The sequence below is a fragment of the Lepidochelys kempii genome, chromosome 2 (genome assembly GCF_965140265.1).
Source record: "Lepidochelys kempii isolate rLepKem1 chromosome 2, rLepKem1.hap2, whole genome shotgun sequence".
Classification (NCBI taxonomy): Eukaryota; Metazoa; Chordata; order Testudines; family Cheloniidae; genus Lepidochelys; species Lepidochelys kempii.
The window spans coordinates 81,534,837-81,561,949 of NC_133257.1; the positions used below are offsets into that span (position 1 = coordinate 81,534,837).

General features: G+C 40.6%; 1 protein-coding gene and 1 long non-coding RNA gene across 6 annotated transcripts in view; one reads left to right on the forward strand and one right to left on the reverse strand.

The window, feature by feature from the left end:
* Positions 1–17,514, reverse strand: part of TTC39C (tetratricopeptide repeat domain 39C) — a 61,127-nt gene extending 43,613 nt beyond the window's left edge. For 2 of the 5 annotated variants that reach the window (XR_012157238.1, XM_073331367.1), the window contains exons 1-2: positions 17,195–17,512; positions 1,488–1,536 (exon numbers count right to left, since the gene is read on the reverse strand). Coding sequence is in view for 4 of the 5 variants with exons in the window: in XM_073331367.1 (XP_073187468.1) it covers positions 1,488–1,536; positions 17,195–17,331 (186 nt within the window). In the remaining variant the exon portion in view is untranslated. Of the gene's footprint in view, positions 1–1,487; positions 1,537–9,157; positions 9,272–9,385; positions 10,674–17,194 lie in introns of those variants that run through there. The other 3 variants (XM_073331369.1, XM_073331370.1, XM_073331368.1) reach the window with 3 other exon arrangements.
* Positions 17,515–17,795: 281 nt separating this feature from the next.
* On the forward strand, positions 17,796–25,899 carry LOC140905930 (uncharacterized). The gene is made up of 2 exons (XR_012156986.1): positions 17,796–18,036; positions 24,759–25,899. It is a non-coding gene; the product is annotated as an uncharacterized lncRNA (long non-coding RNA).
* The last annotated feature ends 1,214 nt before the right edge of the window (positions 25,900–27,113 follow it).

A 27,113-nucleotide genomic window follows, 5' to 3' on the forward strand; every position in this document is an offset into this window, starting at 1 on the left:
GACTCATATACACAGCTAGATATATATACACCCCTTGCCCAACTGCATTTAAGTGTGCCTCACTAAAATGTCAAGAGACTGAAATCAGAACTTATTAGCTGACTCTGCTTCTCTTAACAAAACTGAATGTTTAATATATAATTGAACTGAAAATACTGTCATATTACATTTGCTGAACAATGCATTATGTTACATAAATTCACTTTCAAATACTGTTATGCAAGATTCAATTTGTGTCTGCGCACATACTGTTTTATATAATTTATTCACGTAAATAACATGCCTCAAAGTCAAGAACAAATAAAACCCGCTGCATTATGAGTGATAATGAGCAGAATCCCTATACTTCTTGTTAAAAACAAACAAACAAAAAAAAACATTTCAGCTTCCATTTAGCCTAGCTAAAGAGGGTCTCAGGATAACTGACTTCTTTTTCTGATACTTTGTCTAATGGAAATTCTGGATGACATAAGCATGCCAAGTGTTGTAGCTATCTTTAGAACAGTAACTAAGCAGAAGTTTTTCAAGGTACAATGATGCTGTACTGTGCTGTTATACTGTTTCAGTAAATCAACTCAGATAAGCAAGCCTAAGAGATTTTCATCATGTTGGCCTAAGGCAAGAGGGAAAAAGCCGCCTTTAATATGCCTTTCCAAGTCATGTAGTCCACAGACTGAGGTGTTTAAAATTAATTTAATGTTCAAAAAAGCACTTCTGGAATATTATAAAATTATCTTTTATTTAAAAAACAAAACAAAAAACAACTTTACTATTCTATATGTGGTTGCAGCCTAGGATTAAGCAGGCAAGTCACAATAAGGTCAACTTAAAAATGAGGTTCAAATACTTTCTTAAATACTATTAAATATGCTTTTAGATCAGCAGCTCGTTTTCATCCCTTTTCTCTCTTCTTCCTCCATATACGATGTACTCAACACATTTTCATAAATGTGACCAGTCACACATTAATAACCTTTAGTCTATTAGCGTTCTTAGTCCTCAAATACCTCTGCACCTTCAAAAAGGTTACTAATTTAAGATGTTTTCACATGAAGTCCACCAGTTTTATTCTAAAATAAATTTATTCTGATAAATGAGACTTATAATAAACTGTTAATTTCTAGGACAAAGCAGAATTTATGAATTTCATTTCAATAACTAATTTTTTTCAGTAAAGCAAGACAATCAGTCTTTGGCTTTTGCTTTTAATGGAACATGTAAATATTTAATAAATTTGAGATGTTGAATTTATAGAACCCTTTACTCCCAATTAAAACCGCATAAAAGAGCAAAACAAGTTAAGATTCCATATATGCAACATAATCAGTTATGCATGTTTTATAACTACATTATTTTAATATTCTGAAAGAGTTGAGCCTAACAAGAAAAAACAAATGACAATATGCACCATATATACCCACAAGGAAATTAACAATGATACAAACAGTGAGATGAATTCTCTCTGCCCAATTTGTTCACCCACTTACCAAAAAACTGACAAAACTGGCCCCAAAACTCATTAACGGACTGTGGTTTCTGTAAAAAAACAAAAACAAAATGCAGTTATCACATGTAAACATACAGTTTACTAGAACACACACCTATAGAAAATATCTGATGTGAAATAAGGGTTATATGTCTGGGAATAAATCTGCTTCATTAGACCAAATTCTGAAATCAAAATTGGTTTATGCAAGATCATAATGTGGAAGAAGTGGGTACATGATACTCTCCAGGGAAAAAGCCACAAGATGGAAAGAATTCAACATAATTCTCTGGACTTGAGTCACCCCTGCTAGTACAAGTGGTGGAAACTGCAAAATGTGTGTCTTTCAGGGTTTCCATGCCCCAAAAATATTAGCCCATGGGGGCGGGGAGACAAGCCTTGATATTGCAACTGCATCCAATGGAGCTTCACATGAGCCAGAAATTCACCTGCATGTATGCAGTTGCAAATCTGGGACAAATGTTAAGAGTGACCTCCATGGGGGTTCTGCTAGGAAAGGGCCACTTCAGGTCTAAGGCCAGAAAACCATAGGATCCCTGAAGGTTGGGGCGGACATGGAGATACAGTGATTCAGCAGAGGCACAAGAGACATACATTTTCCCTGCTCAATGTCACCTATTTTAGGGGCTCCACTCTCCAGCCTGGAGCCCTCCCAACAGAGCAGGTATTGAGGGATGCCTTGCACTATTTCAGCCTTCTGGTGGGTGAGCACTCAGATGTTAAAGAACCTTGCACGTACTGCCTGATTTATCCCTCAGCAGGGACCAGAAAGGTAGCAGAGGTTATGGCCTTCCAATGATAGTTTTGAAGGCAACTCAAAGGCTATCCTTGTTGATCTTGGACCAACTTTGTGGATCAAGATCTCACCTCACTGCCTGGCATTTCACACCTACCTGGCAGCATGTCCTTCAGTGAGCCATGCTGCGATTGGCCATACCCCACTGCCCAATTAATTGTTTTCTCCTATCCCTCAACTTCTGAACGGATTTCTATTTGTAAGAGTGATTACAATATTCCCTGGTATTCTATTTCTAGAAGTATCTAATGTGTCTTTCATCTAGTTAAGTGCTCAGGTAATATGGTGATGGACACCGCAGAAATGTGTATATAACAAGAACGTGACTTGGAGACCTGAAGTTCCATTTTGATAGTTCATAAGAAGTCTGGTTCTTTATCTGCTTTGTTCCAGAGATCTAAAATAGGTTAGAAGTCTTCCTCATTAATTTTTAGTAAATGAATTAAGAAATTGTAAATCATTGAAGGTTTTCCTTGTTTCATGGGAATTAAGGTCTAATTCCATGAGGGTGACAGCAATTCCTAGGCCAAACAGACAGTCAGGTTATATTCAGTACCTGGGTCAGGTTTCAGACTGAATGACCACAGCAATTACTATAAAACCCTGTCTATGGCTAAACATAGAGCTAGCTGTCAGGAACTCTTGTTATAATCTCAGCAATGCAACTGATCCACTGTTTGGCCTTGGACAAATAATTTGTTTTCCCATGTGTAAAAATAAATAAATATCATCATCCTTTTCATTATCATATCAGTAAAACTAGAATGTTTTGTGATGGTCTCAGAAAGCCAAGATATCAATGCAGGTTTTTCAGAGTTTACCCATGTTTTACTTTATGTATTATATGTAACAATAAAGCAAATAAGCTTGGAGGAAGCAAGAGAGAAAAAGGACTGAGAGGGAAATAAGAGATGGAAACAAGAACTGAAAAACCTACACTTCAAATACATATTAGAGTGTGTTTGATACAACATTTGTAAATATAAACCCATACATATTTTATAATATAAATCTCTTGCTGTGGGGTTTTTCAAATAAATATACCAATATAAAAAAATCCAAGAGGAAAAAACACACTTCAAACAAACATTCTAGCTATTTTAATCTCCCGAATGTTATTGACAGGTAAACAAAGAGAGTAGCCACCAGAAATATCACTGTTATTTAGTATCTAAACTGTGCTCTACAGAGAGCCTGTGTTACAGGCTAGTAGAAACCTGTCACGTGTTACGTGTGTTTCAGTGACACTTCCACCTAAAACTCCTACTTAAATTCCAGTGACCTGCTTGAGTACTCTTCTGAGTATAGAGGCTTTCCTGAATTGGGGTCTTTATAGCAGTATGAGTAATTTTACACTAATCTGCAAGATATTAAATTATTAGTTCTTAATGAGCAACCAATACTTCTAGCCTCACTCCCTCCCATTCATCCTGCATCAGATTAGACTTCCAGCATTTTACCCAATCTCTCCAATTCTTTGCACTCACATAATTTCTACATTGTAATTTAATAATCATCTTAACGTTGCCTGTCACTTCATTTTGCCGCATCTGTTAGCCTGGTTTCCTAGCCAGCAATGTACATTAACACTGTTATCCTCACCATTCTTTTTGATGGTGTCAAGCATCAATGCTATTTTCTTGATGAGGATTTATGTCTTTGAACTATAGATCACCATAAAAAATATTAGCTAGTAAAGTGTTGGAAAGAGATTTACTGACTTCAGAAGAGTGCTTCTCCTGGAATTTAAGAGGAAAACACTGAACTAGAATGAAATGTGCCTCAATATACGTTGTATTTTTTAAAATACGGTTGGGAGGATGATTTTTTCTTAAAGACATGAAGGGGAGTGAACACCTATCATCTTTAAACAATTTGCAAAGACTTGCAGGGGGATTGTGCTACAGTAGTTTATTCTATTCCCCTTTGTTTTGTTTTTCCCAAAATAATCTTGTGAAGCTCATGTGACTGTACATTTCTCAAGTGAACATAACATTTAAGAAATATGGAGCTAAAGCAGTTTTAAACAGGAACTTATTATAAGAAGTTTTACTTAAATTCCATATTTTAAGATGAACATGTCAAGAGTGAAAAAAATCCAATTGCTGAATTGTCTTTGAGATCAATTACTACAGTGAAATTATGTATTAAGTATGCTGGTGATCTCTTTCTAGGTGCTAAACTAGTGATCAATAAGTCTTTAGTTCCTTAGCTCTCATGTATCACCTTTTTTGTGTAAAACAGTAGTATTACACCAATTCTCCTGCCCTTTGTCTGCTCAAATGCATTCTGTAAACATTGCCAGTTATTTCTAAAGACTTCCCCGTGCTTCCGAAAAAGATATATAAAAAAAAATCAATACTGTCACAGGCTATTTTCTTTCATCAGTTATTCTCCTTAGGCAATTACTATATTATAAGGGATCATAGCTTACTTACAATGTTATAAAAATCCTTACCCAGCTTGTTGAAGACAGGTGAAAAAAATTAGGTTGTATCTGTGCAGTAGATGATTTGTTAAGTAATATTTTGCAACATATTTTCAAAATTACATTGAAGTCAACACAACTATAAACCTCAAAAAGATGTTGCAAATTAAAGTAGTAAGGAAATATGTTTGAAAATCCTTAACTATTACTTTGGCTATCTAGGTGCAAAGCAGAATGTGTTTTTATGGTAAAATCGTGTAAAAACAGGATTAACAACTATTTACATTATCTTAATGACAGTACTGCTGCTAGATGCCACAATTCAATTATGCCAGTGTAGTTCATTTCACTAGGGCTCTTAATATAGCTAATTTTGTTTCAGAGGAAAGAGAGGTGCTTGCTCTGCCCCTCCCTGATGTATGTATTTAACTCATATAATTAATGTTAATCAGAGTTTTAAGCATGGTTTGTGGAAAGAATAGAGCATTTGTCATAGAAAAAATTGGAACTGAAGGGCAGAGGCAGAAGTGACAACCATTCTTTTCTCTTCATCATTCACTGGTCTTCTCTCTTTTTCTACCCTTATTTTACTTAAGTATATTCCACAATATTTAGAAATACAACATTTTTGAGACTTTCCTTTCAATCTATATCCGATACTTATCACCACGCTCATCCAGAAGGGAAACCATGCCAGGCTTGATCAAACCCAGCTTTCTTAGGTTACATGTCCAATACAGCTAGTTCCTACAGTCCTGGGATACTGTAGTAGTCACTATGATACCACTAATACTTAATCTTCTCTCCAAATTTACATTTAAAGAGTCCTTCCTTCAGACGATGCCATATACTTTTCAGTCTTATCTCCATTTACCCTCACTTTTGTAGTTTAAAAAACCAGCTAGAAAAGAACTGTTTTCATACTTCTGAGTTTACTAATACAAGCTACATAGACTAATAAGTAGCAGTTCACAGCAATGTCCCTTTATTAACTTGTTTCTACTCACTTTAATGCAAGTGTCTGCTATTGAAGTAATAAGATTCTAAATTTACATAGACGCCCATTTCTTCATGTGAATGACTACTGTAAATACTGCTTACTTCAGCAGTTCATTTTTAGTGATGGCATCTTAGCTTTCTATATATATTTACTAATTTTGTCTCCAATGCTTCAGGGGAGAGATCAAGACTACCCTTTCCCCCTCCTGTTTTAGTTTTAACTAGGAATAGTATTTTTTGGAGGAATGGGGGGGTTTAGGTGAAAATAATGCAACAATTAAGGCATTTTAAGAAGAAAAGAGATCATAAAAATGAGATTTACGCTTAGTCAAATTCATGACTATGTGCCTCTGATGCATGCACCACTATTTTTCCATTACCTGTGTACTCTATTGTTGTACATTAAAATATTCCGTGAATTATTTCATTTGGTTTTTATATGTAAGGTTTGATAGCTCCTTACAGAAATTAAATACTTTTGTAAATGTGGGTTTAACGCATGATAGCTTCAGCAGAGTCTACACCGACTTTCAGACAGTATTTATATACGGTACCACATTATATGCAAGGATGCTATGGCTCTTGAGCATCAGTTGCCTCTGCAAAACAAGTGACAACTTGGATAGCTGTAAAATCTGCAAGCCACTGCCAGAAAGCAGTGAAATTCAAGCCAGTGAGTGGCCTTCAGAATGGCCAATAGCTTATCACCAGTGAAGCAGCACCGTAAAAGAGTAACTCTACAGTTGAGGAAATTTGTAGAATTCAATTTTCTAGGGTTTTAAGCTACCTCTCTTGTAATATTGATTTCAAGAGAAGAGGACATGTATTTATGTGCACATAATGCAGTAGGTAGTATCATTAGTCTTAAAACAAGAGTCCCTAGAATAATTTTGATGCAGCAAATGCAACGTGAAGTTTTCTCCAAAGAAGCTGAAGGGAAGCTATTAACTTGTGGCAGCTATGTGGACTAAGTGTGTATTTTCATTCATTCAAGGTTATTTCTGAAACCTGATTGAGGGATTCAACTGTCTAGATGAAAGAGCCTCTATTCTCTAAATCTGAATTTACCCCTTGATGAGGGAAGTTGAAAGATCAGCTTCCTTTAGCTAGCCCCTGCTCCTGTTAAGTCCTGGTTTCCAGCAGAGTCTTCAAGCCACTTCTCTGGGTCTCTTCATAACAGAGGCACGATTAGGGCTCATCTCCCCCACCCTTGCAGGGGCATCGAACTTCTCAGAGCCTGGTTCCCTAACATCCTTTCCCATGAAATTCTACACTTCTACCCCTCACTGCATTTTTCTTGCTGACCAAAAGAAACAAAAAACCCAAACAAAACACACACACACACTTCCAACTTTTCTCATTTCTGTACTTTCTGCTTAGTACATCCCCCAATTATGCACGTTTCCTCTGCCTCTCTTCTTACTGCTATAGGATAAGGGGGTTTTTTGGTTTGTTTTTGCTGGTCTGGATAGGGTCTACCAATTCTACCCAGCAGGGCTAGAAACCCTACCCTCCACATTGTTCTGATGTTGTTCAAAGTCAGCAGGACACATGCAGGAAAAAAAAAATTAATTTGCCCTGTTTTGTTTTTAAACTCAAGTCCCCCTGATCAAGACTGTAAACCTCTGAACAGTCCCAACAAGAGCATACGTGTGTGAAAATAAGCAAGAAGGAAAGCTGCTAAATCGTCAATTATATCAACAGATTGCCACCCCCCTCTTTTCCTGGAGCTTCAGAAAGTTTTCCAACTTTTTCCACAGCTGGTCTTCCATGTCATGGAGCATAAGTTGTCAAGAGATGAGAGATATGAGGAAATGAGCATGGACAATGAATCAGCAGGCCTCCCATCTCTTACCAGTCGAGTGATTAATAAAATGCACATGAAACCAAGATTTTATGTATGTTTTTTGAAATACTAGCACCACGTACATCGTTATTTTAAGACTTTTCCAGAAATCTGGCATTAAAACACACCACCAACTCCCTGCTTCCACAAACACAAGTTCCAAAAGCGGCCATATTTTAGCTCAGATCAAAATTTCAAGTAATATTCACCTACTATTTAAGGACCTTCCCCCCACTTGCTAATTTAGCAGTATCTAGAAATGTATTCTGGAGTCCATTAGAATGTGACTGATGAGATTATGAAGTTGAAAATAGGCTCATCAATGAATCCAAATAATTAAACACCACCAGAAGATCACAAACAAATACAAGATGTATCATCTGTTCCGGAAGATAATTTTAAATATTTCCCAAGCTAACAATGAAAATTAAAATATTATTCCTTCTAAACTTATGGATGGATTGGATAACACCTACTGACATTTTCAAAATGGCAAACAAATCGTTAGGAATACAAAACATTCACAAACAAAATATATACATCTTTTTGGTCTGTTTAGCCAACAGTGAATAATCCTTTAATGGATTTTAATGTAGCTTGTGCAAATACAAATATAATCTTAGAAAACATTAGACACATATGTACACTATTAAACACTTTATTCAAAAATTAGCTGTATTAGCAATTTCATATCAGAATTAAGGAGCTGAAAGATTTTGGTCTAATGACTAAGGACCTACTTGAAATGTGGGATGACTGTCACAACATTGCAGCTGAGTTGCGGACAAGACATAGAAAATTGTGGAAAGTAATAATGGACCTTATTATTTGCAGTAATAATATCCATTACTACTTTTCTGTGATTTTTCTGCTGTCAGTTGTCCAGGGCTGTGAATGGGGACCCAGAGCTGATAACAGGAACATTGGGTTGGGGCTCCCAGCTGTCAGCCACATTGGGCAGCCAGGACTTTCACGGAGAGCCACGCACATGGTGGGGGTCCCGCTGTCAAAACTGCAGTGGAGGCCTAATATTGCAGAATCAGCAGTATCACCAGTTAAAAAGGGCCTTCCTAATGACATATTAATTGCAAACAGGAAATATAAAATGTGTTTAAAATTTACATTTGCCTAATTAACTTTTAAAGTTTGTTTTAGTACTAGTTATAGAATATATCTTACATACACACAATTGATACTTTTCATGACCAGTAGATACCAAGGTAATTTATTGTATAGTCACAGTAGTTGGCACTACTGTTTCCAGTGCTGGCATTCAGATACCACTAGAACCTGGTTTCTGTAACATACATATGTTGACCAGTTTCAGTAAATAGTACTGAAAAGGTACATGTCTTTCAATTAACTTAGCAATGTATTGTGCATATTGCAGAAACAATCATCCTCCCACACATCAACACTGGATGAAAGACACTGATGTCATTCTTCTTTTAGTAAAAGCCACCTATGCAGAAAGAGAAAAACAAGAAGAATTAGTTTCCATTCAAGCTCAAAATTTCTTTAAAAAATTAAAGACATTTAACTTATTTTTTGTTTGACAACGGTCATCGTACTGACTCTTACCTTAAATCTGAGAGAAGCTCTTTTCTTCTAACTCTTTCTTCATTGCCACTGCAGTCTTTTCAATGGACAAAACTCCCATCATTCAGCTGTCACTGCTTTGAAGCTTTGTGTTATCTTGAAACAATAAGTTTCTTCATGTTAAATCTTACAAATATCTTAAAATCTAGCTGCAGTTTTTCTATTACCCACACAGTGAAAATTCTGATGTTTGTGCTTGCAAGCTTTTACCTCATTTTCTGCAGTTCTACCTATGATGGTGTTCCAAAAGTCTCTCTTCAGCCTGTCCCAAAAAAGCACGCAGCAAGTCTCATATTCGCTTTGCTTCAGTATTAATATGCCTTCCCCTTCACTTCATTCCCTAGTCTTGCAGTCTTCTATACTGTCACTTTAAAAAAAAATCTCAATTATATTCACTGCTATTATTGTAACTCGTCCTTCCTGTCTTACTGTTTTCCTATTGCTATTTCTAAATATCTTGCTCTTTACCTTGTAGCCTGAGCACTTTGGAACTCCCTTCCCCTCTTTTTTGATTTCATTTAAATACCATTTCAACCCTTAACTGATGCTTTATTTGCTCTTTTAAATTCAACTTCTGTTCTCTTCTGGAATGAGGAGTTTGATGCTTGTTTTTGTGGACTGTCCTTCTGTTACCCTTTCTTGGAATTACTAAAGAATGTCATTATTACTGGGCTTTGTTTCTTCTCTTTTACTAGTTTTTAGACTACTATGTTTAGATGCCTCAGAACATGGGACTTAAAAAAAATATTTGAAAAGAAGGATTAGAATGGCCCATGCTCTGTTCAAGGTAGTCATAAACTCACTACAATAGGTCTTTTCCATTTCTAACTACAATGGTCTGATTAATCCATCCAGAGACTAATAGCTCAAGGAATAAGCCAAATAGCAAGAGTATAGTGTTGCCACATCCTCCCACAAAAGCAGTGCCTTTGCGATTTAAAGGAATGAGATGTGTGTACTATTCTTCATTGCAACAATAGCAATTTTACTTTTAAAAAAAAATGTAATGAAGCAGAATTACAATAGAACCTCAGTTACGAACACGAGAGCTACGAACTGACCAGTCAACCACACACCTCATTTGGAATTGGTGCAATCAGGCAGCAGCAGAGGACCCTCACACACACCCAAAAAATGCAAATACAGTACAGTGCTGTGTGTGATGTTATCTGATAAAATATGACCATGTAGATCATTGTTGCTACCACTTATATAATTGCAACAAATCTTGTATAAAGTATGTCATGTAAGGTGTCTACGGAAAGGTTATGATTTGCTGAATATAATTATGCTATTTGTATGCATGTATCACTTTTGTATCTGAAGTTATGGATATTAACTATGTACCTGTATTTCAAATGTTTGCTTATGTGGTAACATCCACAAGGTATTTAGCCTGCACTTCTTGAAGGAACTATTCAAGTTGAATGACCCATCAAAGATCACTTAATTCACAATGGAAGATGCCTATCTACACTTAAACAATAAGGAGTTCGGTGGCACCTTAAAGACTAACAGATTTATTTGGGCATAAGCTTTCATGGGTAAAAAACCCACTTCTTCAGATGCATGGACTGAAAATTACAGATGCAGGCATTATTATATTGACACATGAAGAGAAGGGAGTTACCCCACAGTGTTGACAAGACCAATTCAATCAGGTGGATATAGTCCACTCCCAATAATTGAGGAGGTGTCAATTCCAGAGGAGAGAAAGTTGCTTTTGTAGTGAGCCAGCAACTCCCAGTCCCTATTCAAGCCCAAATTAACGGTGTTAAATCTGCAAATGAATTTTAGTTCTGCAGTTTCTCTTTGAAGTCTGTTTCTGAAGTTTTTTTGTTCAAATATGGCTACTTTTAAATCTGTTATAGAATGTTCAGGAAGATTGAAGTGTTCTCCTACTGGTTTTTGTATGTTATCATTCCTGATGTCAGATGTGTGTCCATTTATTTTTTTACGTCGAGTCTGTCCAGTTTGGCCAATGTACATGGCACATGGTACATAGGGACTGGGAGTGGCTGGCTCACTACAAAAGAAGCTTTCCCTCTCCTGGAATTGACACCTCCTCCTCAATTATTGGGAGTGGACCACATCCACCCTGACTGAATTGGCCCTGTCAGCACTGGTTCTCCACTTGTGAGGTAACTCCCTTCTTTTCATGTGTCAGTATAATAATGCCTGCATCTGTAATTTTCACTCCAGGCATCTGAAGAAGTGGGTTTTTTACCCACAAAAGCTTATGCCCAAATAAATCTGCTAGTCTTTAAGGTACCACCGGACGCCTCCTTGTTTTTGTGGATACAGACTATCACGGCTACCTCTGATACTATCTACACTTAATGGACTTTCCTGTGAATGTTCTAACTGGAGTATGGGGGATGGCCTCTACTATGACTAAGCAAAGCATAAATGGACATGTGATTTGCCCATGAGACTCGAAACACCATCTTGTTCCCTGTAATTATCCACAGTGAGAACAATGTGCCCTGGAAACATAAAATGCCCTGGAAACATCTCCATTTTGCCTTTTTCCTGCTCAAACCTCTGGACTATGGACTTATACTAATGGGAGCATTCTAACCAAGGGACTGAGGAACTTCCAATGATTTCGAAGCGACCGAAGACTTAACAAGCCAGCAGTTTATTTCATTACTGCTACAAGGCTGATCCAAGAAGTTTGCAATTGTTGTATGTATTTGATTCCTTTAACTGATTTTAACCCTCACCTTTTTTTCTAAGAAGAAATGGTGACACTGTGTTAAATGCAAACCACTAAAAAAATAAAGGGAAAGGAGCATTTTTCTTCTCCATAGTAAAGTTTCAAAGCTGTCTTACATCAATGTTCACTTGTAAACTTTTGAAAGAACTATAATGTTTTGTTCAAAGTTATGAACAACCTCCATTCCCAAGGTGTTTGTAACTGAGGTTCTACTATACTCATCTCACTTTTATTTTTAACCTTCTTTTCCTGTCTTTCTCCATTATCTCCTTTCCACGCAGATCATGGTTCTGTTTTTCTGCATTTTCTTATACGTCTTCTTCCTCTTTGCCGCTATCCCCTTAGACCTTCCCCCACATCCTCCCCTATATTCTCTTCTCCCCAGGAAGTTTCTCTATCACACTTTTCTTATTTCTTACATTTATCTTTCCCCACTTCTTCCCCATGCACGCACCCACAGCTTGAAAATTTTATCACAACTTACAGCAAAACGATTAAGAAGGGCAACATCCAGGTGAGAAGCCAAATGTCTTGGGAGGGTTGCTAGATTCTTAACAAGGTGCTGCACTGGACCCACACAGAGGCTTCATTTTTTGTGTCAGTGTCCAGTTAGGAGGAGTCAGAGTTGAAGATCCTTCCACTCTCTGCTGTGGCTAGCAGAAGGTGGAAAAGATCATTCTCTGTAAGCCTATCTGCTGCCACAAGATTGGTACTCTGACACTCTCCTCCCACAGCCTTTGATTCTGGTCCCCTTTTCCAATTACTAGATTTCCAGGTCTAATTCTATTGTTGCTTTCACAAGCACAAGAATAAAATTAATCTGTTTGTATAATTTTCAGTGTTGCTCAAAAAACCCTGAACAGCATCAGTGAAATCTGACTAAACTCCAGTGAGTTTTTATTCTCTGACAACCTGACAAAGTAGAACCTCAGAGTTACAAACACCTCAGGAATGGAAGTTGTTCATAACTCTGAAAAAAACATTATGGTTGTTCTTTCAAAAGTTTACAATTGAACATTGACTAAGTAAAGTTTCAAAGCTGTATTATGCAGAAAAAAATTGCTGCTTTCCTTTTTTTAGTACTTTAAAGCAAATACAGTACTATGTTAAAAATATTTAATCAGTCTCTACTGCTACCTGATTGCATACTTTCGGTTCCAAATGAGGTGTGTGGTTGACTGGTCAATTTGTAACTCTGAGATTCTACTGTACAAGTACCCCAGAAAGGCACTGAAGCTATCTGTCTGCAGAGTTAAGACAACATTTAATCAGTTTATATTTGGTTCATGGTTGTTTAGAAGGTTGTCATGACAACCACTATGGCTAGAATTTAAGCTTTTATTTTAAAAAAAAAGTCTCTGTAGAAGTTGATTATATTCATCCAGGAAAGCTGCCTGTTCACTAGCATCAAACTCATTTTTCAAGCCTCGATGATCATCCTCTGTCAGGTGTGCTTTAACATATGGCAAATCATAAGTTTTGGCCCAACAAGATGCCAATTAGTTTACAAAAGCAGTCATTCCAGTTGCAATTATTTGCATGACTTGATGTGTGATAGATTAGTTCAACTGCCTAGTTTGTTTGATCTACAAGTAGATAGGCTGCTTACACAGAGACAAAAAAGTTGTAACTTTCTTGCTTAAATATCTGTTCACAATACTGAGAAAAAATAAGCTCTCTTGTGAGTCAGTTCAGTGGTTCTCTACCAGGGGTATCCCTTGGGGGTACTCAGCTCTTCCAGAGGGTAGATCAACTCATCTAGATATTTACCTAATTTTACAATAGGCTACTTAAAAAGCACTCCGTGAACTCAGTACCAACTAAAATTTCACATAGACCATTACTACTTTATACTGCTGTATAAATTATACATTTAAAAGAACAATATTTATATTTCAATTGATTTATTTTATAATTATATGGCAAAAATGAGAAAGTAAGCAATTGTTCAGTAATAGTGTGCTGTGACGCTTTTGTATTTTTATGTCTGATTTTGTAAGCAAGCAGTTTTTAAGTGAGGTGAAACTTGGGGGAGTACGAAAGATAAATCAGACTCCTGACAGGGGTACAGTAGTTGGGAAAGGTTGAGAGCCACTGAGTTAAAGGGAATATCCATTGAGAGCCAACACCGATTTACGGGGTAATATGCAGGGAGGTCCAGTTAAGATTTCATTCCCAATCCAATTTTCCCTCCTTAAGAACTGAATTATGGTCAGTTTTCAAATATATGTGGTATTAAAAGCTCATGTTTTCTGGGGGGATGCAGGGAGAGAGGGAAGAGGGCCTCATGTGCGATAGGAGGGAGGGAGAGAGAAAAATTCGGACTGATTTGGGATGATGTACTCAGTGGCACATCCAGACTGTCACCGTGTTCCTATAAACGGATTATGAATTTATGGATTACAGACCTGAATTAATATGCTTCATGGGATCTTTCAGGAGCCAAGTGAGGAAAGATGAAATAGTTGCATTTCTGAAGAGCAATTTTAAACTAGTTAGTGAAGTCAAAGCATTTGCTACATAATTAATTTTCAAAAACCCTAGAGAGTTTCCATAAAAAACACTGATTTCTGCTTCACTCTTTCTGAAATCAATCTATTTTCAGAAGCCATTTGAAAATGACATAGGTCTATTTCAAAAGCTTAAACTAGCTGGATGGAGGGGGCTATAAAACAATTTCTACCATAGTTTAAATACGTATTTGAAGAAATATGCATAAATATGCAAAATGCACATTCTTCCAAACAGGTTTCAGAGTAGCAGCTGTGTTAGTCTGTATCCGCAAAAAGAAAAGGAGGACTTGTAGCACCTTAGAGACTAACAAATTTATTTGAGCATCAGCTTTTGTGAGCTACAGCTCACTTCATCGGATGCATGCAGTGGAAAATACAGTATGGAGATTTTATATACACAGAGGACATGAAACAATGGGTGTTACCATACACACTGTAACAAGAATGATCAGGTAAGGTGAGCTATTACCAGCAGAGGAGAGAGAGAGAGGGGGGAAAAAAACAAAAAACAAAAAACAAAAAACCAACAACACCCTTTTGTAGTTTTCTGAGCGTCACTGCTGTCAATAAGATTAACATCCGTCTCTAAATTTGACGAACTGCAGGTCTCTCAATGCGGCAAGAAGCTGTTCTTTAGAAGAGCACTCCCAATTAGGAGCTATTTCTAAGACTTTACTTTCAAGCACACAAGGATAAAAATCTATTGCTAAATGACTGATAGCTACTTGGAAGTTAATGATGTTTCTTCAGTTCTGGTTAGCAAAAACATATCTGACACAAACATACAAAAGAGGAAAACTGGCAGGAAAACAGTCTGAAAAGTTAAACACAAATTATACCTTATGCCTGAACTTTTTTCATCTCTAGGCTGGAAATCTAGAGTTTATGGTTGAACTGTCAGCCTTGGACATTCTCTCCCATTTTCATTTCTACATGAAGTTCCGATCACTTAAATTATTTAGGAACAAAATATTTCAAAAGATCTGGACTTTTGCAGTTAAAATTGCAACTAGGACAGTGATTCTTAACCTATGAATCATAACACCACTTACAATCCATTTTCAGATAAATCAGATTTGACCAGCTGCTCATAATTAGCCCTCAAGTGTCAAAAATTAACTATCGCATGGAATCATGAGGCACCTCATTTTAAGCACAAGGGAAAACAGATTGAGACATCTGAGGAGGGACATTTCAGTCACTGAATATGGGTTCATAATATGAACAAGACTGAAGCTTTGATCCAGGCAAATATAGTTTATTAAAATAGTCTATGTAACTTGATTTTCCCTTTGATGTTTAAATTGTAATAATCAATTTATAATAACGAGAAAACTAAAACAAGATTTTATGGAAGACTTCAGAAACAAAGGTTCCCTATAACAAGATGAACAATCTGCTGGACACACAATTATTAATACATACAAATTTTGAAACAGGAACATAGTAAAAACTATTTTTAATATCCTAGATTTTTAGATCTTAAGTCATCACTTCCCTCTGCACCCAAAAAAGTTTTATTTGTATCAAATTTAATTTTTGTAAATGAAAAAAATAAGGAAGGCTCTGAAATACTTGCAATACCACGAACACAGACTTGTTTTTAACTCAATTTAGGTCTTAAATGAATATTCTGCTGTACAGACAATAGCACTGTGGTGCATTTAAATTTAGAAAACAACACCTATAATGCCAGAGCTCCAATTATTGAGAAGAATTAACTCTTTCCATAACTATACAGGAAACATAACTACCTTAAAACTAGTGTAGACATAGAGTAACATCTACTGTTAATACTATATTCCAAGTAATTTCTAGAAAGTGACCTCTTCCTTTAACTAGATACAAACACATGGTACACACTGTCTTGTTATTTCATGGCTTCATCACACTAGCATTCAAGAACCTCCTGTCACTATCTAGTCTCAATCCAAGTCACTCACACACATATAATCTTAAAAGATAAAAATCCTCAGGATGTTTTCATTGGATGACACAAGTATATTAAGCAAATCTTGTTGTTTATTCTTCTGTGCACATGCATAGCTACTCATCAGCATTTGTGAGATTTACAAGTGCCTGTCAAGGAAAGGTAAATTCCCCTGGTTTTCATATTTTTTTTTTTAAAATGGTGGTTCGCCTCTGTCAAATCAGGTGATACAGACTAACAGTTTGCAAATGTCACAGATTGAAATGTTTTCCTAGAGTTAAGATTTATTAACCTAAATCTGTGAATGCTCACTTCTCGTGCAAGGGTTAAGAGTCAGAGGCAATCTTTTTCTTGCAGAGCAATTCGGGGGACAAAATGTAACGCTCAGTGCTTAATCTGCCCTAGGGAACTGAGAGAACAGCCTGACGGCATCACAAAACCGCCTCCTGAAGTAACCGTTTGCACAAGGAAGTGCTCTGGTAGCCCCACACCCGCCATGGGGTGGGGTGGGGGGGGAGGAGATGTTCGCCTCCCCAGCTCAGGCGGGAGCGCACCACCCGCTCCGCGCGCGGCTGGCCAGGCGGCTTGGGAAGAACGGAGGCGGCTTCGCACAGGCACCGCGGGGGCCGAGGCGCTTGGGCCGCTAGTGGAGGTGCTGAGCCGGGGCAGAGGCTGGGCTGGGGCCAGGGCCGGGACACAGGCTGAGGACGGGGCGGCTGGTGCCGGCGGAGGACCGGGGGGGGGCAGCAGCCCCTGCCCCTGGAGCCCGGCTCGCCGGCGGGGGGGGGAGAGAGAGGACTCGGGGCGGCAGGAGGCAGGTGCAGGGAGAGCCGGAGGGGCCCGGCGGAGGCTGGTACCGGTATTTCCTGAAGAGCTGGTCGGACTCGCGGAAGCCGTTGTTCAGCAGCATGTTGATCCCGGCCAGCGCCAGCTCCGCGTCCTCGAGAGGCAGCGGCGACTCCTCGTCCTCCAGCGGCGGCTGCGACCCGGCCATGGCGACGAGACCGAGCCGGCTCCCCCGGGCTCCTGTCACCTCCGCCGGGATGGAGGCGGGAGGGGAGCCGGCCGGCGGCGCCGCGTACGGGAGACCCCGAGGGCGGGGATGCGCGGGGGGGGGGGGAGGGGGAAGGGGGAGGAGCCTGGGCCGCTCCTTCGCTGTAGTGCCCGCTGCGGTGCCGGAGCCTGCTCGCGCACCCCCAGCGCTACTGCACAGAGTTTGATAACGCGCATGCGCAGGTGTATCTGCGCGTGCGCGATGTGGGCGACGAAGGTGCTGCCCTTATCGCCTGTCCACTCTTGCCGTGGAAGCCGCCAGGCCGGGGGCGGGATGGGGCTGGAGCGGCCTCGCGGCAGCGGCGCCTACCGCTCGCCGCGCGCGGGGGTCACGAGGCGCCAAGCCGGGGGGGGGGGCGGCCGCGCGGGCAGCATCGCTGACAGGAACGGCGGCGGCGGGGGGGGGGGGGGAAGGGCTGGGCTCGGTCCAACCCCCTCAGCCAGCGGGTGCGTGGAGCGAGCGCGGACTCTGCCCGCCGCAGAGCCACCCCCAGCAACAGCCGCGGTCCCGGGCTCCTCCAAAGGGGTCCCGAGCCAACTTGGCAGGCTAAGCTTGGAGGATTTAGGAGTCAGAGGGACCCGAAGAAGAGCTCTGTGTAGCCCCAAAGCTCGTCTCTCTCAGCTACAGCCGTTAGTCCCATAAAAGGTATTACCTCACCCACCTTGTCCCTCCAGAGTCCCACCCTCGCGCAGCTGGGGGTGGCAGGCTTGTATTCCGTCAGGCCGCTTGCAGCTACAAAACTGCAATTGTACTGGTCACACAGCGATTTTTAAGCCTTTTCACCTGGTAATGCACAGGACAATGGCTCGTGGACTAGCTCCCTTCCAAACACCCGAAATCCCCCCTCCCGGAAAACTTGTTCAAAATATCAATTCTGTGGACTCCAGTGCACAGGCTGGGTGGGAGGGTTTTTTTTGGGGGGGGGGGTAGGGAAATGGAGCAGGAGTCCCATGTACATAGTAGGAGGGAGTTTGTGCCTGGAGCTTTTCTGAGTTTCCTTCCTCACCCTTTGCATTGTCTCAACTCCTTCTCCCAGCACGCCCTCTCTTCACTGCATTGGTGCACCTAGCACATGCAGCAGCTTGAGTGCTCTCCAGCTGCACAGCCAGCGGAGGAGCTATTAATAGTTCCGAGTCCTTGTGCAGAATCCTGTTTCCCTCGTGTGAGGCATAGCGAGTGTCTCAGGCTGCAGCAGCTGAGCCCCCAGAGCTGTGTAGCGGGGAAGCTCAGCCTTTCCTTTCTCTGCATTGCAGCTTTCCCTTTTCAGTGCATTTTTTAATTTATTTTTTTAAAGTGATTTTAGTGCTCGTGAAAGAGGGTGAATTCACTGCCTTAGAGACTGAAGGTTTGTAGTTTTTCCTAGAGCAATGCCTTTGCAGCTCTCCCTATGCCATTCTGCCAGTGGGCACCACTCATATGAGTTTAAACCTCATCCCTTACCAGGGGTGCTGGAACAATTTTTATAGTAGGGGTGCCGAGAGCCATTAACCTAAACTGTAAACCTTGTATATAATAGAAACCACTTCAAGCCAGGGGGTGCAGCAGCATCCCTAGTTCCATCTCCCATCAGTGGTAATGGGAACTTCCTCCTGAAGTTGACTGTGAAGCCCATGCCAGAGCAGCCCCTTTTTTAGTTTAATTTAAAGCCAGATCACGCAGATCATTAAGTGAACTATGGACAAGTGTACTACCATAAAGGTATCAATCCTAACCCCCAAATTTACAATTTCACACAATTAAGCTCCCCCCCCCACCTCCCTTAAACAAGTAACTGTTCTTTCCAAATTCAGTTTTGTTAAAATACAAGACACGACCATCTTCACAGCCCTGAAACTCTCCAAGAAATTTATGAGTGGAGCAAAATACAAATCTGTTTACCTTCAGGCTAGGTACAGCCATAGGTACTGACTCTGGGTGCTCCAGGGCTGGAGCGCCCATGGGGGAAATTAGTGGGTGCTCAGCACCCACCAGCAGCCAAGCTCCCCACCTCCCCTCCCCTGCGTGTGCCACATCCCAGCTCCTCTGCCTACCTCCCAGCGCTTGCAGCTGCCAAACAGCTGTAGCAAGCTCCAGGAGGGAGAGGGGAGAAGCAGGAATGTGGCACACTTAGGGGAGGAGGCAGGGCTGGGGCAGGGATTTGGGGAAGGAGTTGAATCGGGACAGAGTTGGGGCAGAGAGGGGCATAACCACTATAAGTCTGTGCCTATGGGTACAGGATGAGGAAAAGGCAGCTCTACAGTATGCTTTTTGCTTTCCCTTACACCTAGAAGGGATGGGATCGAAGCAGCACCACCACCCCTCAACCTGTGCTCCAACCTGGTGCAAAACACTGACCAAGTTAGAATCACACACTGAGGTGTGATTCTGGGGCAGCTGCTCATTGGAGCCATGTGACTCATTGGAGTCAGTGAGTCCAAGGAGCAATGCAGAAATACATGGCCTGTGGGTTTCCCCAGAGCTACAGATATTGAAGGCTAATCCCTCTGCCACTGAGAAGCAAACAGCCACCCCTCTATTTCCCAAGTTCTTGTAGTTTCCCAGCCTGTGTGTGTGACTAACCCAATAACTTTAGCATAGGGGCCTGTGTTCACTGTTGTTCTATGGATCCAATGCGTAAGGAGCTTGGAATCCTTGCAATTTTGTCTTCCGGCCCAGCTTCTCTGGACCATTTTGGCAGAACTACTACTGCTAATCTATGTTCTGTAACAAATGCTGTTGTTACTACTCAGCAGCTAGTTGTCCATCTTACAGTTATGAAATTAATTACCACTTCAAAAAAGCATAAGTCTATGGAATAGTTTTGCAGCATAAGACTGCATTTCACCTGTTCAAGGAGAAATGTAATCTATTTAAACATCAGTTATCAAGCAATGTGACTTTTGCAGTGAGAGTTTTACTGCCTATCAGCCATAGTTTTATAGTGCCTCTATTATAAACTGCATTTCAGCTCTTTAGTGCAGAGCAGGTCATCAGTGGAGATCAGCAATGCTGCAAGTTGCATTGAGTGTTGCATAGGTAAGTAAAATTCATGAGGCAAACAAGAATTGTACTCTTTAATTAACTAGCCACAATTTTTACTTTAGCTTCCAGAATAGCTTATTTAAAAAAAGGATGCTAGCTACATTATTCATATCCTTTAAGAGCTATGAGACTGATTCACAACTACCATGTGTAGAAGAGAATCAGAATGGTAGCTTATTATACTCACTTTGTAAATGTCAGTCACACTTCAGGGGGAGCTGTATCTGTGGACACCCCTTTAAAGTGACAGGTCTGCATTTGTGGAACCCTTCTGCCAGGTGTTGACAGCAGCAGAAAGGGCTGGGTTCATTTTCTAGGGGCTTTCTTGAAGCCTTAACTAATGCCAGCTTGAGCCACCACCCAAAAACCTAGGAAATTAGATTTACCACCATGGGCATCATCACAGTTGCCAGGAGGACTGAGGTTGGGACTATTGTTAAAGCCCATTACCAGGTTGGATTATTGCTTCAGAGAATTGGTTGATTTATTAATATCTGGGTTTCCTAAGTTTATTCTGTTGTATCCTGCCCTCTCTCACACCTTAATAAAGTTCTTTGTTTTAACCCCCTAGACTCAGTGCCTACAATTTGGCAAGTACTGTATATTGCCCAATGTAGCTGGTACATTTTGCCATTTCTCTCCTCTTCACACACAGTTAGTTGACCTGGGTTGGAAAACTCCAAGCAAGCTGGCAGTCCAATGCTGCCTGGACTACACTGGGGACTCTACCATCTAACCCAGCTGAAGTATTTCAGCTTTAATTGCATGGTAGGGAGGTCCACACCAGAGTCTCTTGGGTAGGCTGCTGTTGTCTCTGCAGCATCAACCCAAAACTGCCTCAGCTCTGCTCCAGCCACTGCTGCCAAGGCAGAATCCCCACTCTGAGTGCAGAAGGTAGGGGGCCTGCAAGGATTTTAAAAGTTAATACGTGCCACTTAAGGCTTGTATTAAACTCCCAAGGTTACAGCTTTTCTCTGACCTTGGCTTGCTAAATGCTGCCACCACCCAAATGCAAAACAAAAATAGAAACGCCTCCACACCTTGGACCCAGGAAGGAACACCTGGGAATTCCTCCCTCTGGGGTACTCTCAAGCCCTTTCGCCTGCTCCCCCCCGGGAAGAGCTGAGAAAGAAAAAGGAAATTAGCTGTGCTACCAGCTAATCAAACATGTACAAACCTCTTAGGACACCAAAAGCCCAATTCCTTTCTTTTAGAAAGGAAAATTTTATTAATAACACAAAGGAAAAAAATATGTCTGGAATTTAGGCTCTTGCTAGATTTTAAAATAGCAATTCCAAAAATTAAGCACCCAAAAGCAAGCTTTCTTGGGGGGTTCAGCTTAAAGGTTATAAGCAAACAAAAGCATCAGGGGTTAGCACAGAGGAGATTCACAAGCCAAAATAAAAAATAAACCTGATTGTGTCTAACTAAACATTCTCTATCCAAATAATTTCTTCTAGGTATGGAAGGTGAATTTTCATACTTTTTCAAGTCTTGCCTGGCATTGCTGCCCATGTCTCCCTCTCTGGAGAACAGACAAAGGGAAAGTTTCTTTCCAAATTTTAAAAAGTTCTACCTTCCTATTGGCTCTTTTAGTCAAGTGCCCACTCCTTTTCTTTTACCTGTGGGCTTGTTAACCTTTTGACAGACCTAGAGAGGGATTTTACAGCTAACTGGCTGTCTATCAAAGGGAGCTACTCCCCTCACATGTATTACAGCTACTCTGCACCATCTATCACTTTGAAAGTGCCACTGCTACTCTGCATTGTCTGTTGCCTCAGAGCTGCTACCACGGCTCAGTACCATCCACTGCCTCAAAGCCACCCTCAGCTCTGTACCATCCACTGCTTTCTAGCAGTCTCAACTCAGTTTTTAAGAAGGACCAGTACTCTCTAGTAAACTTAACTGAGTCCTCACCACAAGAGAGGCACACCCAGCAAAAGGTAGAAGATGTTTTCCTTCTTTTCAGCTCTGTCCAGGCTCACTTACCCAAATATGCATGACAGTCTCGGTGAAGGTGGCCCCAGGCATATGCAATGTTGACATCTAATCCTTGTATTTCCCCCAACAAGATCAGTAACATTTAATTGCCCCCAAACTCAAAGTTTAACTGTATTTTTATGAAAATGCCCCAAACTATCATACCCATTCAATCAATTCCCTTTGCCCTTCAACAGATGTTGGCTGAGAGTCTCCTCCTCCGTGGAACCCTGCTCATCTGGAATCTTAAGCAGCTCTGCCAGTCTTCTCCCATTTCACCAGTGGGTGACATTAGAGAGCTCTCTATTCTCTAACATTTCAGGCCACAGGACTTACATCAATACTTCTCTCAGAAGAGAATTCTACAATTCACTTTACTCTTAAACCAGGTCCCCCTGTCGTAATAACTGTGTTTACCACCCTTGTTTCTTCAGCAGGTCCTACTGGGTTTTGGCACCTATTAGATACTTCCCTCCAGGAGGATGAGCAGTATGAAAATGCAGTGAGAGTTAAAAAACAAAGTATTATTTATTTATCCAAAGGCCTATAGCAATCAGAGCTAAAAAGGGTTAAAACCACAGGCTTACATGCCTACTATCTTACTTAAGCCTTAGCCTTGCTTTGCAAATTTAATAGGTCACTCTTGTCCCAGGCACTCCCAAGCACTGGGGCTGGTGAGCTGGTCTGCAGTCCTGCAGCTGCTGCTTCTGTCTGACCCTCAGTCAGCATCTCCACCTCCGCATTCCCTGGCCATTTTTATCCATTTCCAGACTCCTTTTTCTGTCCTGGGACACCTGAACTTGGGGTATCAAGTTATGTATCTCATCAGCCTTCCAGAAGTGGTTTCACCATTTTGTCCATTTAAACACCAGCAATTGAGTTAGTCATTATCTGTCTTCTTGGAGATGTGTAAAACTGTGATAGGGTTGAGACTCACCACTGTGGCACCTCCTGCTGGTACCTCCAGGAATTAGCTCAGTCCATGTGGAGCACCCTCCACTGGTGATGTCCCATCCATCTCTCGCCCTCCATTGGTATCTGGACCCATGTTGCTCCCTTCTCTTGCATCCTCTCCAGGACACTGCCCTCCAACAGCAACCTCTAGTCCACACTCACCCCCTTCCAGGGAGGTTAACAGCAGTCTTTCCACTTCACCCCAGCAGCCAACCACACCCCCAAAGTCTAACCCCTTCCATCAGGGGTTGGGTGCAGTCCACTATGGCCACTTCTAACAGCAGGGTGTAATACAAGCAGGAAGGGGGGAACCCAGGCCCACCCTCTACTCTGGGTCCCAGCTCATGGATCCTCTTGCAGCAGCCTCCCTGTCCTCCTTCACTCCCCTTGTCCACCTCTCCTCCCTGGGCTGCTTTCCCTTTGCACCTTATGGGCCCTTCTATCAGGGCCTGCAGCCTGGCAGATAGCCAGCTAGAGTTTTCTTCTGCTCTCTCAAGCCTGCCCTGCCCTGCACTGTCCCAGGTGCTGGTCTCCTCACTCAGGAGACAGACCTTCCCTCCCTGAAGATCTGGGAAAGACTGACTACCCCCACCCCCCCGGGCAGCCTTTATTTAGGGCCTAGCCTGGCCCTGATTGGCTGCTTCTTGCTTGCCTCTGATTGGCTCCCTGCAGGCCCTCTCTGATTGGCTGCCTATCTGCGCAGCCACTCTGGCCTGCTGTAGCCCAATCTAGCATGGGAGCGGGGCAGCTGCCCCACTGAAAAAACCATCCATGATTGAGTTAATTTTCCCCCCCATGTAACAGACAACATGATAGTAATCACATAAACAGAGGTACACACAGTATTTATAAAAAATAATACAGATATCTCCATGGTCTTCACAACCGTACAAGGTACAAGACAGTGTAGAATTAGGCCCCCATTACTTTAAAATCCTTTCAAGTACTTGTCACTCTAGTTTAAAGGTCAAATATAATCCAATTGTTAATTTTGAAAAGAGGTTAGAATTCAGGATACAAATGTCACTTTCAGCCTGGCCTGTTAGGGATGTTTTAGTTATGTCAGTAATAGCCAGTGAATTTATAACTTTGAATATTCTCCTTTTTTATTTATAAATTCCACTTCGTAAGAATGATATGACAAGCCCAAGTGATTCTAAGGAATAATTGTCATTTGTAGGTAGCTAAAGTTACTTGGTCTTTGGTTTTCTGTCTCATAATATACTACAGATGCATGCAATAATGAAAGTCACTGCCTATTATGTCTTATCACTTAAATATTTATGAGGTGAGCTTTACATCTGTTATCATCATGTGTTTTTTATAAAGCGCAGCAGGCAAATGATACTACAAAACCACACTAATATTCATGCTCTCCACAATTTCATTTTAATGTGATTTGTCATTTTTAGGGCTAAATCCTGACCTTTGGTGAACACATGAACCACCTAGTGAAGTCAGTGGAAATACAGAATGTGATCCACAAGTCATTTCACCGTAAGCAGTCCTGGCCTGTTTTTCAGTGATCTTCTCAAAGCTCACAGAGAGGAAGAAAGAAAAGCCATAGATGGGGCACAGGAAATGTGTACACTTTCAGAGTTGCCTGACCACTCTTAGATGTCCCTAATCTCCACTACTGGCAACTGGTTCTTTTATTACTTGCTGCTACAGGACTAACAAAATTAAGGCTTTTTTCAGATTTACTGTTGCTCTGGACCCAACATTTACTCAATCATACAAAGAGATGAATTCATGGGTTTACTTGTTGCTACTTCTAGACTTTGTGGCACTGACTGTTCTGCTTCCGTGTAACAAATAATATTTTTTTTTAAAAGTCCATAATATAAAACAAAATTCATTGTCATATGCACAGTCACACAGTTGCTATTTTGTACTGTAACATATGAAGGTGTGTTATTTCTGCTATTTAAAGAACATTAAATAACAGGTTTTTTCAGAATCAACACCAAACATATGTGCATAATTCCAGAGAAAACAAAGGAAAAACAAGCATTAAATACAAACATCAGCTCTGTTCAGACAGCAGCCACATGCTGGCCTAGTTTACCAAAATTACTTGGGAAAACTTCTTCCTACACAGACTCATCTTATCTAAGGTACCATCACAATATTAGAATTTTTAAGACAATTTAAAATGTTTTACTTTCAGAAGGCTGACTTCTCACAGAGCTCAGAATTCCATCTTAGCAGGAGAAAATACCTGCTTAGGCTGCTTCTATCACAAAGGACCCTAAATGCTTAAATCCAGTTAATAGACTGGCCTTATTTATGAATGGATAAATCTCTTTCTCTCTCTCTTTTCTCATTTGCAAATACACCTGCAAAATCATTTTAAAAGTGCCATAATGCTTGTGATGGAAAATTAATTATCTGTGAAGCTGTAGATAATTATGACAAATATTTCAGCCTCAGTAAACTCTGTCTAAATTCGAGTCTTCAAAATGTGTATGTAGTTTAAAATAATAAAAAATGCTTGTAGGTCATAGCTAATAATGTTCATAACAGAATAAATAACTCATAAGCTCACTCCAACTAAGGGTTATTATGTTTCCACTAGTTTAACAATACTTTTTCAGTACATTTTCACAGTTGTCAGGAAGCTTGATGCATTAATATTATTTGGTAGGGAGTTATTTAAAGATTATTCACACTTTTCCTATCTCACTTTGGGGCTTTAGACATACATAATATCTTAAATACTCAAATGCTTTCATCATTTGGTCCCCCCAACCCTGCTCTACAGAAATAGAAAGGCTGCAAAGAGTGAAATGTCACTGCGTGGGAGATTGTTCTGGGTTTTTTGCTATAATGTATGTGGTTTAATTTGAGGTCAGATTTTGGTATTCCCAGCACCTGCTCTTCTTCCTGGTTAGAGAAAGGGGCTAGGAATGTTTTGTTGAAAATGCCTGTGACAAAACCAGTCAGTCAACAAACATAACATAGTTTTCCAGCCTTGCTAGGCTGGGACACTAACACATGCTAGCTTAATTCTTTACATTCAAATTACTCCTTTGTGGACCAAGCTGGGAAGAGGTGGGTGACACAAACTTACCTTTTATTTGGGAGAGGAAAGTCAAATCAATGCGCTTAAGAGCTGCTGTAGCCCACGAAAGCTTATGCTCAAACAAATTTGTTAGTCTCAAGGTGCCACAAGTGCTCCTTTTCTTTTTTAGAAGGGAGAGAGCAATTGAGAGACTGAGTGGATAGCTATATGGGTTCATAGAGCTATGGAGAATTGACCTTGCTAAAGAGCGGGAGCCTTGAATCCTCTGTAATGGATCTATGGACTTCTACCTCCTTTTCCTAAGACTCCTCAACCAATAGTTCCTCTCCTGGCAGTAGCTAAAAGCACATCCTTTCTCTTTTTTCTGAAATATAGTTGCAGGTGGGAACCCCACTTTAAGATCTAGGGAGGAATAAAAATTTGGGGGTTAACTTAAGGCACAGGACTTGCAGACAAGAGATTCCATCACAACTTTCCTATGTGAACTTGGATCAGGCATTGAACTTCTCTGTGCATCAGTTTTTCCCCATCTGTAAAATAGTAATAGTAACTCACATTAACCCAGTGTGGATCTTTATCCCTCTCTAATGTCAGGTCCACATAAAAGATGTTTCTCAGTTATGTTTCTTCTTTCAAACTAATGGATCACATTCTTTAGCTCAAGCAGTAGAGACTCATGCTCTTAGAGCCAGAGGTTCATTCCCCACAAATTACTTGATTAGGGTGTCCTTACAGGATAATA